At 33.9% G+C, this 15043-nt stretch overlaps 1 protein-coding gene across 1 annotated transcript in view; it reads left to right on the forward strand.

Annotated features, from left to right (window-relative positions):
- The first annotated feature begins 527 nt into the window (after positions 1–527).
- Positions 528–15043, forward strand: part of LOC110030483 (glycine-rich cell wall structural protein 2-like) — a 14771-nt gene continuing 255 nt past the window's right edge. The window contains exon 1 of the mRNA XM_020733211.1: positions 528–942. Within this exon, the coding sequence (XP_020588870.1) occupies positions 534–942 (409 nt within the window). The 5' untranslated portion in view covers positions 528–533. The remainder of the gene's footprint in view (positions 943–15043) is intronic.

The raw sequence follows: 15043 nt of genomic DNA on the forward strand, positions 1-15043 counted from the left end.
AAATATTTTAAAAAAGAATCTCATATTACGTATTATTATCAAAATTTACTAGATGCGGCTGTCTTAATGTAACTAATTTTCTTATGTCTAATCAGAAAATAGCAATGGTCTTATAAGAATGTTGAATTGATTATTAGTTTCAAAATAGAAAAAAAATGGCTTAAAACATCCCCCAAAAAATAGAATAAAGCTATACAAACTTAAATTTGGACATAATTTTTTGTATAAATTTGTTGTTGATATTTAAATTAGTTCAGTGTATCTAATCAATACATTTCTTCTTTAAATAAAAAAATTGATCTAGATAGGTTGAAGATAATCTTTTCATAATGCTAATGAGAACCAATTTTCAAAAAAGGCAACCAATGCGTAGAAAATTCGATCCTTCTTTTTTTCTTTTTTTCTCAAAGTGGAAGTGGCAGCCAAGCGATTTGGAAAACCTAAAGGCACTTCACCATGAAGTGCAAGCCCTTAGCTATAAATACCACTCACTTGTCCACCAAAGCTTCTCACCCATCATTCCTTAAGCCACAATGGCCAGCACCACAAAGTTCAGGGCTTTAGTCTTTCTAGCTCTCATTAGTATGAGTTTGGGCCTTTCCTCCGCCGCAAAGTCGTTGAAGAGCATTAGCGGTGGTGGCGGCGGATTGGGCTCGGGGTCTGGCTATGGAGAAGGTGGGGGGCATGGTGAGGGAGGTGGACAAGGTGGAGCCGCGGGTGGTGGTTATGGAAAGGGAGGTGGAGGTGGAGGGGGTGAAGGTGGAGGTGGTGGTTCAGGGAATGGTTCTGGATCTGGGTCTGGGTATGGTGAGGGAGGTGGACATGGTGGAGCGGCTGGTGGAGGTTATGGGAGCGCTGGTGGCGGCGGCGGAGGTGGTGGAGGATCAGGCGGCGGAGAAGGAAGTGGGAGCGGGCATGGATCCGGCCAGGGTTCTGTATCAGGTGAAGATGATTACAACAGTAAAAATGGATGGAGGATTAAAATATTGCAACATGCTGGAGAATCGCTGTTGTATGCTGTGATTATTTCTGTCTATTTTATTTAGAATATAAATAATCAAATTATGAATTCAGCTATCAATGTTTTTATAAGAAGTATAAATATTAATGTAATCAATGTTGTGAAGAATAAAAAAATTGTTTTTTTTCTCTTTTTTGATTTTTTTGAGTAAGTATCTGCTCAAAAGATATAATGCACCTCGAGATATGACACGAATTTCAAGATAAATTTTTAAGTAAAAAATGTTAAAATTTTGTTTAAAAATTATCAAAAACTCCAATTTCAGCAATTTTTTGGTCAAACTGACCAGATGGACAACACGAACCTAATGATACCAAAATTGTCCAATTATAAGTTAAATCGAGCATAATTTAAGCTTTTAAATCACTTTTAGAAGCTTTAGTGTATAATTGGAATGTCAAATGAATTTAAAATCTAACAAACTTATCTTCAAATTGAATGTCTCGACAAAATAAATCTAACGAGCTCAATATCACTCAATTCTGACATCACTAAAATACTTGATTGTTCAAAGAACATCATTCAATTGAAGGAATCTCCCCAGGTTGTCTGATCACAATGGTCTAGATTCTTCCCATATTTACAATCTTAACTATATAAATAAAACTCTACCCCACTTTGAAGAGAGTATATAAACCCTAAGCCAAAGGAAAGCCAAAGTTTGGAAAAGAAGTTGTACTCCGAAATTCTACATTGACAATCTGTTGAATGCTTCTTGCTCATGCAGTTTTCGACCACCAATCATCACTCGTTGGCCGCGGTCGACCACCAATAACCATCACTTGCTCCTTGCGATGAAGATCCCTGTAAAATCACATCAAGCATTCTGACATCCCAACGTACTTTATGGAACAATGAAGCACCCGACAAATTGGTATGTTGTCTTGAACCCTAGGCACCGATGCACATTAAAGATAGGATACTAGAATCTCAACAACTGTCACTAAATAGAATCACCTCCTACGACTCTACAACATTTATTGTATCTTGAGAAATTGTTTGACTCTATCCCTCTTATGAGACAATGACTTGGTTGTGAAATCATCAATTCATGGTGAATTATTCAGACTGGGGTAGACCCCATAATTTTTTCTTTTCCAAATTTTCTATGTAAAAATTTCTAGTGTCTCGATGAACATTTTTTTTATTTGAATGTCTGATGGATTCTCATTTAAACATTGAGACGTTAATTCATTACTCCATCGTCGTGAATATTCTAACATGAATCAAAACTTAATATATTCTTCAATTTATCTTTCTTTAAATTATCAATCAGTATTTTCGTAGGCATTGCAAAGCAATAAATAATTTATGTTCTGCAGAGGTTGAAATTGATGTAGATATATAAGGAGATTCAATTTTTAAAAATTCAGAATTTCATCCTGTGTTGGAATGCTCGATTCACAACATTCAATCATACCTTATAATAATTTAAGTTTATGCATTAAAATATTGGATAAGAAAATCAGAGGCCTTCAATTAACAACAAATTTATCATAAATTTATCATCACTAATTTGTATAAAAAATCAGACTTATTTAGCAAAAAATGTTATCACTTAGAAATCAATAAAATAGAGGTTAGAAAGTGTCATGAGTCCGTGCTTTAATAAACTTTCTATGTAAAAAATGGTGGCATAAGTAGTTCCATTTCTTAAATCATCGAATATTGATTTACCAAGAATGTTAAAATGTGATTGCTCAAACAATAAACTTTCTCTCTCTATCTGTATTCCGATTTTAGAAGCAATTTCATGCAAAAACAGGCAGTCCTTGCTTCCTCTCAGCAGCCAAGAAGCACGCTTCCTTCGTGTTAAGCCGTTAGCTTTCTTTATAAAACTTATTATCCATAGCTATGTTGTTGTTGCGAGATCTAGATATACAACAAATGATGTGGTATATATATAAATCAAACAGGAGAACGATCGACGAAGCAAAAATAGAACGAGTAAAATTCACACCATAAAAGAACAATACAGAAGAACACACAGATTTACGTGATTCGGCAAATTGTCTACGTCTACAGAGTTGCAGAGGATTTTACTACTTGAGGAATTTACACAAGTCGATCACCTCGACTTACAAGAGGAATCTCTCACTCTTCGTTGCTCTCTCTGTTCTTCTCTCTCTATACCGAGATACACCAAAGAAAACTCTACACCGAGATATACCGAAGAAGACAAACTTACAAGAGAAACAAACTCAATTTCTCTTCTGCCACAAGCCACCAAGAAGAAGCCTAGGAAGAACAATCTTCTTCTTCTTTCTTCTTCTTCCTTCAGCCGCAAGGAACTGCTCCTCCTTTCACTTCTCTTCCTTTGCCTTAAGGAAACCTTCCTCTATCCCGAGAAAACTGAAGAAGAACTCAAAAGTGTGACTTCTTAACCCAAGGAGAGTCATCCAAAACTTTTATCACGAACAGGAGGGAGAGAAGAGATGATTCGCTTCACAAAAGAGAAAGGCGGGAGTTGTTATTTGTGAAGAGGTGTGACTCTCCGAAGCAAAGTAATCGCCAAAGCATAGTGGATTAGGCTCCACCGTTTCTAACAATTCTCCCACTTGGAGACCGGTACACAGGCTGCAACATCTCCTTTCTCAAACTGATATCCTCCACTAGCAGTGTCCTCTTTTTCTTCAAACATGAATCCACCACATAAATCCTCCAACTTGAATCCTCCACCTCTGCAACTCAAAGCCTCTGTCTTCGCTCCAGAAGACCAATTGAAGCTATGCACAACTTCAGTTTCTCAAGAGTAACACCCTCAGTCAACATATCAGCAGGCTCCACATAGCTTTGCACCTCCAAGCTATTTCATGGGTCACACTTGTCTCTTCTTACAACTCCCATTACATGGGCAACATCCTGCCTCTGTTGAAAGCTTTTTTGAACAAGTCTAGCTCCCACTTGCTCGAACTTTTATCTTGCAAGTTTTCTTCATAGCTCTGTTGTTTTTCAACATCTGTCTGTGAAAACAATAGAAATGGGTGCCCCAGACCCACTTTCCTCCTCACTTCCATTACATAGCATTGGGGTTCTTCAACAACTGTCTGTGGAACAATAGAAATGGGTGCTTTGGACCCACTTTCCTCTTCACTTCCATCACTGCCCTGCACTGTGGCCTCTGGTAGATTTACTACCACATTCAAAGCCTCTGAATCCAATAATGAATCCAATATCAAGTTTTCAACAAGACTATGAACTACCAACAATAGTGCATCCTGTAATTCTTCAGATACCACATTTGTGATATCATTCTCCATATTCTTAGGATTCCTGCAGTTCTTCTTTATGTGACCAGCCTTGCCACAATTCCAATAGGTTGCCTGCTTACTAAAATTTGATTTTGAACTCCTTATACTTGAGTTCTTGTCATGTCATCTGCCTCTGAAATCAACATTTGGTGTTGAACTTAAACCTGAGACATCGTTAGAATCTTTCCTATGAACTTCCTCAGCGAAAATCAAATCACGATATCATTGTATTTCAGTTTAGATATACCTGAAGAACTGCTAACTGCTATCCTCATAGCTTCCCAACTATCTGGCAATGAAGCCAACAAGATCAGTGCACATATCTCATCATCAAAATTAATTTCCACAGATGACAATTGATTTGTGATAATATTGAAATCATTCAGGTGTTGAGCAATAAAAATACCTTCTGTCATCTTCAAATTGAATAACTTATTCATCAAGTGCACCTTGTTATTCACTGATGGATTTTCATACATATCTGATCATCCGCCCCTGATAACACTGCCATGAGATCTACAGTCATCATTTTCTTGACAATGATGTGTGCAACGGACCTCAATAAGGTCAATCAAATAACCCTCAGAACATGTCGATCCAACAAATTTCATTTATCATCATCTATTCTTTCAGGTCTTTTTTCCAATAATGGAAGATGAAGTTTCTTCCCATAAAGATAATCATCTATCTGCATTCTCCAATAACTAAAATCTGTGTCATCAAATTTTTCGATCCCTGAAACTTTCACTTCATCTGCAGCCATCATTCTTCCTTAGATCTGAATAAAGTTCTGATACCAGTTGTTGTTGCGAGATATATACACACCAGTTGTTGTGGTATATTTATAAATCAAACAGGAGAACGATCGACGAAGTAAAAAAAATGAAAAGATTCATACCAAAAAGTAGTAACACTACAGCGGAACACACAGATTTACGTGGTTTGGCAAATAATGAAAATATTCATACCAGAAAGTAGTAACACCACAGCGGAACACACAGATTTACGTGGTTTGGCAAATTGCCTACGTCCACGGAGTTGCAGAGGATTTTACTATTTCAAAAATTTACACAAGTCGATCTCCTCAACTTACAAGAGGAATCTCTCACTTCGTTGCTCTCTCTTCTTCTCTCTTTTTTCTTCTCTCTGTATATCGAGTTACATCGAAGAAACTCTATACCGAGATACACCAAAGAAACTCTACACCGAGATACACCGAAGAAGATAAACTTACAAAAGAAATAAACTCAGTTTCTCTTCTGTCACAAGCCACCAAGAAGAAGCCTAGGAGAGCAATCTTCCTTTTCTTCCTTCTTCTTCCTTCTACTCTAAGGAATGACCGCTTGCACTTTTCTTCCTCTTCACCGATGAAACCTTCCTCTATCCCGAGAAAACTGAAGAAGAACTCAAACCGTGGCTTCTAAACTCAAGGAGAGCCATCCGAAGCTTTTATCACGAACAGGAAGGAACGAAGGGATGCTTCGCTTCACGGCAACAGAGAAATGTGGGAGTGGTTGGCGCCGATGGTCCGCTAATTGACGCCAGGCGGGAATGGTCGCGATTGTTTCGCGTTCGAAGTGAGAGCGCGGAGCGGGAGATCGCGACGTTTCGTGATCAGGTGAACGGAAGCGGGGGTCAGACAGGGCTCCACTTCTAACAATATATATAAAGAAAGTTTTTATAATACTCTAAAATGCCTATTTACTTTGAATTTGGTTTTCTCACATGTAAGCATAATTAATAAGGCACCCTAATATATTTTAAACTCTCTTTTCAAATGATTTCATGCTTTGAATAGTTATTGAAAAATATTGCCTCAAGACAGTGATATTTTACTATTAGATTATTATTATAACAAATTTAATCTTTTGTATTCAAGTGCATTTTTTGGATTTATCTTAAGATTGATTTGCAACCCATCTTTATCATATTAAAAATTATTCAAACTTTATTTTATGAATGTTTTTCTTTATTTTTTAGTATTTTAAGCATAAAAATAATGTTAATTTTTTGTTATGAACTCCTTAAATAGTTTGTGTTTTCATAAAAAAAAAATTATCGGGTAATCCGAAATTCATTTTACAAACTGTTTTCACCTGTGCATTCTAAATATGATATAGTATTTATTAATTTTCATAATAATTTTTAAGATTTTATTATTCAAAATATAAGTGGATTCATATAAAGTTTCAATTAAAATCTAACAAGTTATATATCTATGATTATATCTTTTTTATGTACTGATAATAATATGTTTTTTATAAATATTCCACTCAACGGCACATCTTTTTCCACATGCTCATCTTCCTTACCCATGAAGCATTTTAGGAGAAATTATTTCATACGGATACTGCATGCAGAGATGCATGCGCTGTCCGATCTTGATCGTCGATTACATTTTTTTTTTTTTTTAAATGAAGCCCACCGAAAAACAATTTTGACGTGATCGACGGTCGAGATCAGATAGCGCATGCATCTCTGCATGCGTTGTCTGTATGGAATAATTTTTCGCATTTTAGAGTGAAAAAAGATGGACAAAAAGCAAGCGAGCAAGAGAGAGAGAGACCATAGAATGTGTGTGTTTGAATTTTTTTTTTTTATTTTTATTTTTTTTTATTTTAAGGGCCAATCTCCGGCCAGTTGAAAAGTTTATTCAAAATACTAGCATTACCCTCTATAATTTTTAAAAATTTTATTTTTTGTAAAATTAATTGAATTTATATTGGACAAACTTTATAAAAATCAAGTTATCTCGACATCCGAGTATTTTTTTTTACTAACACGTGCACTTGTGTATATAACTTGAGTATCACTCATATCATCTATATCCACAACTCCTTGTGGATGTAGCTACATTGGACTTCAATCTCTGAAAAATAATATTAAATCTTGTTTTTAAAATAAGAACTTCATATCTAAATATAAATTGTTTTTAACAAGATTCCCATCATGTCATTTTGCCATTTGTACTTTAAAAGTTTTAAATTTTAATAATCAAGAAGTCTAATTTCATCTACCTTATTTAACTATAGTAAATCTTCTCTCTAATATTTTCTAAATTATAGTTTCTTTCCAAAAAAGTGTTTTGTTCTTACTCCAAAGGTAATTGACATTAATGTGTGCTAGAAAATTCACTGCGGTAGAGTAATGAATTATCGTCTTAATGTTGTACGAGGATTCAACACACACTCAAATGAAAGAAAAACAATAAGTGATGACACTAAAAAAATTTTACATGGAAAGGCTGTAAAGGAAAAAACCACAGGGTTTGAGCCAGTTGTAAAAATTCACTATTGATTGATGATTACCAAAATCTCTTATCCCACAGACAGGAAAGGGTTACTAGATTTTTCAAGTTATAATGTAGATTGATGGTGTCTGGTTATTGGTGTTCGACGACGATCGGTGGTTATCAATGGCGGTCGGCAATGATTAACTGAGGCCTGCGGTGGTCAACGGGGATCAGCGGTGGTCGCCGCCCTCCGTTGACCTCCGTCCGTTGACCTCCGTCAACCTTTGTCGACCACCGCGGATCGTTGTTAACCACCACCGTCGATCACCACCAATTATCGTCGGTCACTACCACCCAGATGTCGTTAATCAATACTCTACTTTGGAAATTATAGTTACCTTTTCCGTTTGTAGGATAAGAGATCTTTGTAATCATCAATCAATATTGGATTTTTCCTTTTACGGGTTTTTCACGTAAAAATTTATGATGTCATTACTGATTATTTTTCTTTTATCAGTGTGTGTGTTGAATTCTCGTGCAACGCTAAAACGATAGATAATCCATTACTCTACCATCACGAATTTTCTAGCACGCATCAGAAGTGTCCTAAGTCGATCTTACCTCGGACATACACTTTGGAGCTATCTACGCAAAGTCTACCTCATGATTGCTTCTCCCATGTGTTTCTTTTATTTGTCTCCATCATTATATACTTTAACCCTCTGATCTCTTCCCGCTCCAGATCATCCACATGATCAAAGAGAGAGTTATTCGGAAAGAGAGAGGTTAGATGACGGTAGATAGACTGGCGACGCCACGAACCCGACAGCAATCGAATGCGACTGGCTGAGGGCGGGTGGTCATCAACAATCCGTCAGCCTTAGAAGTAAAACATAATTTTTTGCTACCAATCCTTCACTTTCTTCTATGATCCCTGAAATGGAATTTCTTCCCAAAAAACTAGTACCCTTTGGGTAAGGTTGAATGGTGAAGAGGAACATGAAGAGCTCAATCAAAAAGAGAATATTCATTCAGCTCATACATATCACCAGCGTAATGATAATGGAAATCAACTTTGTCCTAAGTATGTATTGATATGAGGTCACTTAGAATCCTCTCTCCCTTCGCCACCCGCTCATAACAAAATGGGTGAAAGGGAGCACTTACTTTGTATGCAAGTACATAGGAATTGGGTCGTATGTATGTAAGAACCCATTTATTTTAGTATGGCTAATAAATTATATTTCTTGTAATATGTTATTAGGATTGCACTTACTTTGTTATGTCAATCAAATAGTTTATTGCACTCACTATGACTGTTATTTTATGGCTCTTAAATTGCATAATTGAGTTAGGTTTTGTGCCATGTTTGTTATACAATGCTTTTTAATATACCATATATATTTTACAATTAATCCATTATTTCTTTTACATTTTGTTGTTATAATTACACTCACTTTACAATGTTAATTTTTTTAAATATTATGTTAGTTGTTCTAACCTTATATTCACTTTGTTGTATTAACTTCATAGTCTATTGCACTCATTAGTGATTTATTTTATAGATTATAAATTATAAAATTAAATTATATTAAATTCTATGTTAAGTCTATTTATGATAATTATTATATATATCTTGCAATATACTATTATAATTGCACTCACTCTATTATACCAACCTTATAGTTTGTGGTATTATAATAAGTTTTCAAGAAATGTTTGATTACTCCTCAAACAATGATCGAATAATTATCGAGCATATTTGAACCTTACTGAATTCATGTTCGATTCATACTCAAATTATATTCACACATTGTTGGAACAAATTCAAACAGGCTTTCACATACGAGAGAAGATTCACATATGCTTTAAATTAGATTCACATGTGATATGAGTTTGAACTCAAATTTTGCTATAAAATTAGTCGATCTTTATTGAAATTTAGACTTTCAATGCAGTCATTAGTTTAAAATTGAGGATTTCAATGCAGTCAATAGTTTAAAATTGAGGACGTTTTAGCCCAAAATTTGTATTGGGCTTATTTCCCAAACAAAATTGTCATATTTCTCAAATTTTTGCTATCATGGGGGATATAAAATCAAATTTCTCAATTTAAGCCACTATGTGAAAGCGATTGTTATAAATGAATATGACAGTCAAGCTCTTAGCTTTATTAGGTAGCTTAATTTTGTTAGATATGGCTCATATCTAGGGAGTTGGAGTTTCTTTTGAAGAGGCGTGTCTCCTGGTGAAAAGGAGTGTCTCTTGGAATAAAGGGGGTTGGGAGGAGCGAGGGCGTGATTGTAATTTTATCTGAGGGTTTGTATATGTCTATTTATATGGGAAACCCTATGGGATGTAATTGAACTTCTCTGAAATAGTGAAACCGCCGCTCGCTCCCGAGGACGTAGGCAATTCTTTGCCGAACCTCGTTAAATCTTTGTGTTCTTCTAGTTTGTGTTGATTCCTGTTTTTATTCCATTAAATTTCACAACAAATTTTTCCCAAATTCCATATAGGAGGCGGTCATTCTAGTTTACTCTTGAAAGTTACCTTAACAGCTGTATTATCATCTTGGTAAAATTTGTAAATTTAGTGATCTAGCTTGAGCTATCTTTTGCCTAAGTTTCAAATAAAGACTTCAAGGTCAAATAATTGTAGTAGTTTGTGATTTCTAGAAGTAAAATCAACCCTGATGGTTCCTTTGGTCTGAAGAAATATTTTATTTCTTAAAAAAAAACATTTATATAAACCGACAGAGATGTGTGACTCTGAGTTTTACTTCTAAGTTGGCTAACTAATAATTCATAGTTAATCTACCTAGTAAATGTTTTCATTATTTAAGTTGGTGAATTTTAAATTTATTTTAGGGATTGATATTTAATTCATAATTTGGTTCAACTTCTAGTTTATCGGTTAATTCGGAAATCAAGGTGATCTATATTCAAAGATTTGTATTTGTTTTCAATCCTAAGTTGGAGTTCTCCATTGAGTTTACTTGTGTTGGTTTAAAGTTTAAAATCAAGGTGATCTATATTCAACGATTTGCATTTTTTTTTTTCAATCCTAAGTTGGAGTTCTCCGTTGAGTTTACTTGTGTTGGTTTAAAGTTTTTTTTATTGAATTTTACATGAAAATTGAAGGCTCTTATGATTTTGGATAAGGATTTAGAAACAAAGGGTTAAGCATTTTAAAAAAAATAAGATTAATTTTCATGTGATTCAATTAGGTTTTTCGTGTTTTAAACATTGTAAATGTTTGGGGATTAAGAGTTTCAAGTTTATTTCAGAAGTGAAAGGTGTTTTGAAATTCTTAAATATTTTAAAGGTTAGATGTTTAAAGTATTTAAATCAAGAATGTTTGAAAGTTTAAGTTGTTTTTGTTAGAGAGTTTGAGAGTAATTTGAAGATGGAATTTTAAGAATTTTAAGTAGTCTAGTATTTCAAAGTTGAGATTTTATAGTATTTTAATTGGTCTTAAAATATTTTCTTAAGTTAAGATTTTGAGTCATTTTAAAAGGGTTAAAGTATTTAATATTTTAATTATTTTAAATGATTTAGTATTCTGCAAGTTGAAATTTTAAATTATTTCAAATGGTATAAAGTTTTTTGAAAGCAAAAATTTTAACAAGCTAAATTATTTTAAATGGTTTAAATGTTTTATAAAATATTTTACAATATTTTAAAATTAAGATTTTGAATTATTTTTCGAAAAAAGTTACAAAATTAAGAATTTTGTATTATTTTAAAATATTTTAATGTATTTTAAAACTTAAATTTAATTTTTTTTAAGGTTAATAAAATTGAAATTCTAAATGTTTTAAAATTACTATTTTTAAATTATTTTAAAATTTTTTAACATATATTTTAAAAAATATCTTTCAATGTTTTGAAATTAAGGCTTTGAAATATTTTTAAAAATTTATTTAAAATATTTTAAAATTAATATTTTTTGAATTATTTAAAAATACTTTAATGTATTTTAAAATTTAAGATTTAAAATGACTTAAAGTGTTGTAAAATTTAGATTTTATTTTGTGAAAAATTTTGGACCAAGTTATCTGAATTTATAAATTAACATATATTAGTCCTATGATCTCACAAGTAGCGCATTTTATATAGCATATTTGCACATGAGAAAGAGTTCAACACATGGGAGGCTATCTTCTTTTTTAATGTTTTATTTCAGTTTCACATATTAGCATATGGAGGAAAATTTAACACAAAGTAATACTTAACGTATGGAAGATTACTTAACACATAAAGCTTATACATTAAACATCCCACACATGCATGGAGACTACACATGATAGCATACGAAAGGGACACATGAAAGTGCATAGAACCTTACACATGAAAGTGCATGCAACTTACACATGGAAGTAAATTATACATGGGTATTTTCATACATGAAAGTAAACTATAGATGGTAAAACTATGCTTGAAAGCATATAGGACCTCACACATCAAAGCACATGAAACCTACATATGAAAGTGAATTACATATGGAGGAAATTACATATGAAACTTAAACAAGATTCTTTCAAAATTATGGGTTAAACACATGAAGAAATCATATGATTCATACATACTATTCATTGAAATTCATGTATTCAACATCTAGGGAAAATATTTGAAGTTTGAACGTTGAGATAAACTAAATATGAAATAAATGCATATGAAACTTGCATATGATTACACATGAAACCTACATATAGAGATAAACTATGTGTAGTGAATGCTAGACATACAGAGGATTTATACAAGCAAAGAGAAAACATATAAAAAATAACTATACATTGAAATGTTACACATATAAACAAACTTCACATGGAAATCCAACATATAAAAATAAACTATACATAGAGTAAATTACACATCAATATTTATGTAAAAGTAAGTTACAAATGGAGAAATGTACATGCAAGTAAACCAATCAGGACAAGACTTGGCCAAGGGGAAGAAGGGTGAGGAGATGTGAATGCGCATGAAGGTTTTGGTCGAGGTAGGAAAGAGGAAGGAGGGTTGAGGCTAGAATGTGTGGTTCGGTCCAGGGAAAATGAGGGGAAGTGTAGGTGGATATGTTTTGGTTTTGTCCTAGGAAAAATAAAGAGACCTATACGTGTCAGGGGTTAGGTAATTTCAACCTAGGAGAAATGAGAGGAAGTGTAGATGGGTAGAGTTAAGTTTCAGCTAAGGAAAATAAAGCGAGGTGTAGGTGGCTAGGTTTGATTTTTGACCTCAGGGAAAAGGATGAAGTGTTAGTGACTAAGGTTAGGTTTTGACCTTGGGGAAATAAGGGAAGTATGGGGCAAAAAGAAGAAGTGTAGTTGGCTAGTGCCAGGTTTCAGCCTATGGAAAATAAAAGGAATTGTAGGTGGCTAAGGTTTGGTTTAGGTTAAGGGATGAAGGGAATTGTAAGTGGCTAGGGATAGGTTTCGGCATAGGGAAATGAATGGAGGTGTTGGTGACTAGCATTTAGTTTTGGCCTAGGGGAGATAAGGTGAAATATCTTATCTATATGGGGATAAATCACACTTAGTTGTCTTCCATAAGAAAGTACATTACCAAGGAACTACACAAAGAACTAATTTTCTGACATAGGAAAAAAGGTCATAAAGGAAATACAGGGAAGAAAATTCATATAATGTAAAAGAAAAAAAAAACATGGAAATTTACACATTAAAATTTTGCATATAAGAATCCTACAAATGAAAACCATACTCATGAGGGCACAAATACATATGGAGATTACATGTAAAAGTAAACTAAGTTTGAAGATCATACACATAGAACAAGCCACACATGTAAATCCTATACATGAAGGGAAGATACACATAGCAATCTCATAAATAGACTAAATATGCATCCTAAGAGTTTCAAATGACATGAAAGACATTTGTACTCTGGAACAAGGTTAACTCACATAAGAAAAGCGTTTTTGGGGCAAAAGAACTCCAATGTCGATTGCAACTTATCAACTATACAAATCACGTGTTATTTGAGGAAATTCAAGCTATGTATGCAATCAAATTCAATATTCACATAACTTGGCATTATAATAAGTATTTTTCAGTTATCCTTGTCTAAACAATTTTTATTTTTCTTATGAACCTTAATTTCTCATATCGATGTTAAATGAAACCATGTTTCTCAGAACCACACATATACATCAAAAATATCTTTTCAGCTTGAGAAGAACTAACCTTTCATGATTTGTTGGATTGAAATTGTGCAGTGTCTGCATTGAGCATACACACGACAAAGGAAGCAGAAGATTATCACAGGCATAATTAGAAGGATAGCCAATTTATGCATGATTTGAAAACAGATGGCTGAAATAGTGAAAACAACAATAGAGAATACCAAAGAAAAGCACCTTCACAAAAGACAAAGGTATATAGCAACTTTATTCTCAGTAGAGAATACCAAAGATAAAGGTATACATCAAAAATGTCTTTTTAACATTCAGGGCATGTTCTTATGTTTAATCCTAAAATAGCAATGGGCTTATAAGAATGTTAAATTGATTATTATCTTTAAAAATAGAAAAAAAAAAAAGGCTCAAAACATCCCCAAAAAATAAGAATAAAGCTATAAAAAATTAAATTTGGACGAAAAAATAATTATTTTATTGTATTTTTTTGTATGAAAATTTTGTTGATTTATAAATACAATATTTCATTCATCCCATGCATGTTTTAATAACAGATAAGCACACTATTAATTCTAAATTTGACAAGCATATAATGCATTGAAGTGCACCTATTTATTTATTAATTACCGATTAACTTGATGATGAAAATTATGTTAGCAGAATTGTACATACTTCACTCGCCTTTCTAACTGTTCACAGCATCATCATATATAGAAATCATAGAACCTCAAAATTGTTTGGTACTCTATTTGGAGAATGTAAATCTGATATTTAAATTAGTTCAGTGTATCTAATCAATACATTTCTTCTTTAAATAAAAAAAGATATGATCTAGATATGTTGAAGATAATCTTTTCATAATGCTAATGAGAACCAATTTTCAAAAAAGGCAACCAATGCGTAGAAAATTCGATCCTTTCTTTTTTTCCTTTTTTCTCGAAGTTGAAGTGGCAGATTTGAAAAATCTAAGGGCACTTCACAATGCATGCAAGCCCTTAGCTATAAATACCACTCACTTGTCCACCAAAGCTTCTCACCCATCATTCATTAAGCCACAATGGCTAGCACCACAAAGTTCAGGGCTTTAGTCTTTCTAGCTCTCATTAGCATTAGTTTGGGCCTCTCCTCCGCTGCAAGGTCCTTGAAGGGCATTAGTGGTGGAGGAGGAGGTGGCCATGGCGGCGGAGGTGGTGGCGGATTGGGATCGGGATCGGGGTCTGGCTATGGAGGAGGTGGGGGGCATGGTGAGGGAGGTGGTCATGGTGGAGCCGCTGGTGGTGGTGGAGGGGGTGGGGGTAAAGGTGGAGGTGGTGGGTCAGGGAATGGGTCTGGGTCTGGGTATGGTGAGGGAGGTGGACATGGTGGAGCGGCTGGGGGGGGGTT

The sequence above is a fragment of the Phalaenopsis equestris genome, unplaced genomic scaffold, assembly GCF_001263595.1.
Source record: "Phalaenopsis equestris unplaced genomic scaffold, ASM126359v1 Scaffold000725, whole genome shotgun sequence".
Taxonomy (NCBI): Eukaryota; Viridiplantae; Streptophyta; class Magnoliopsida; order Asparagales; family Orchidaceae; genus Phalaenopsis; species Phalaenopsis equestris.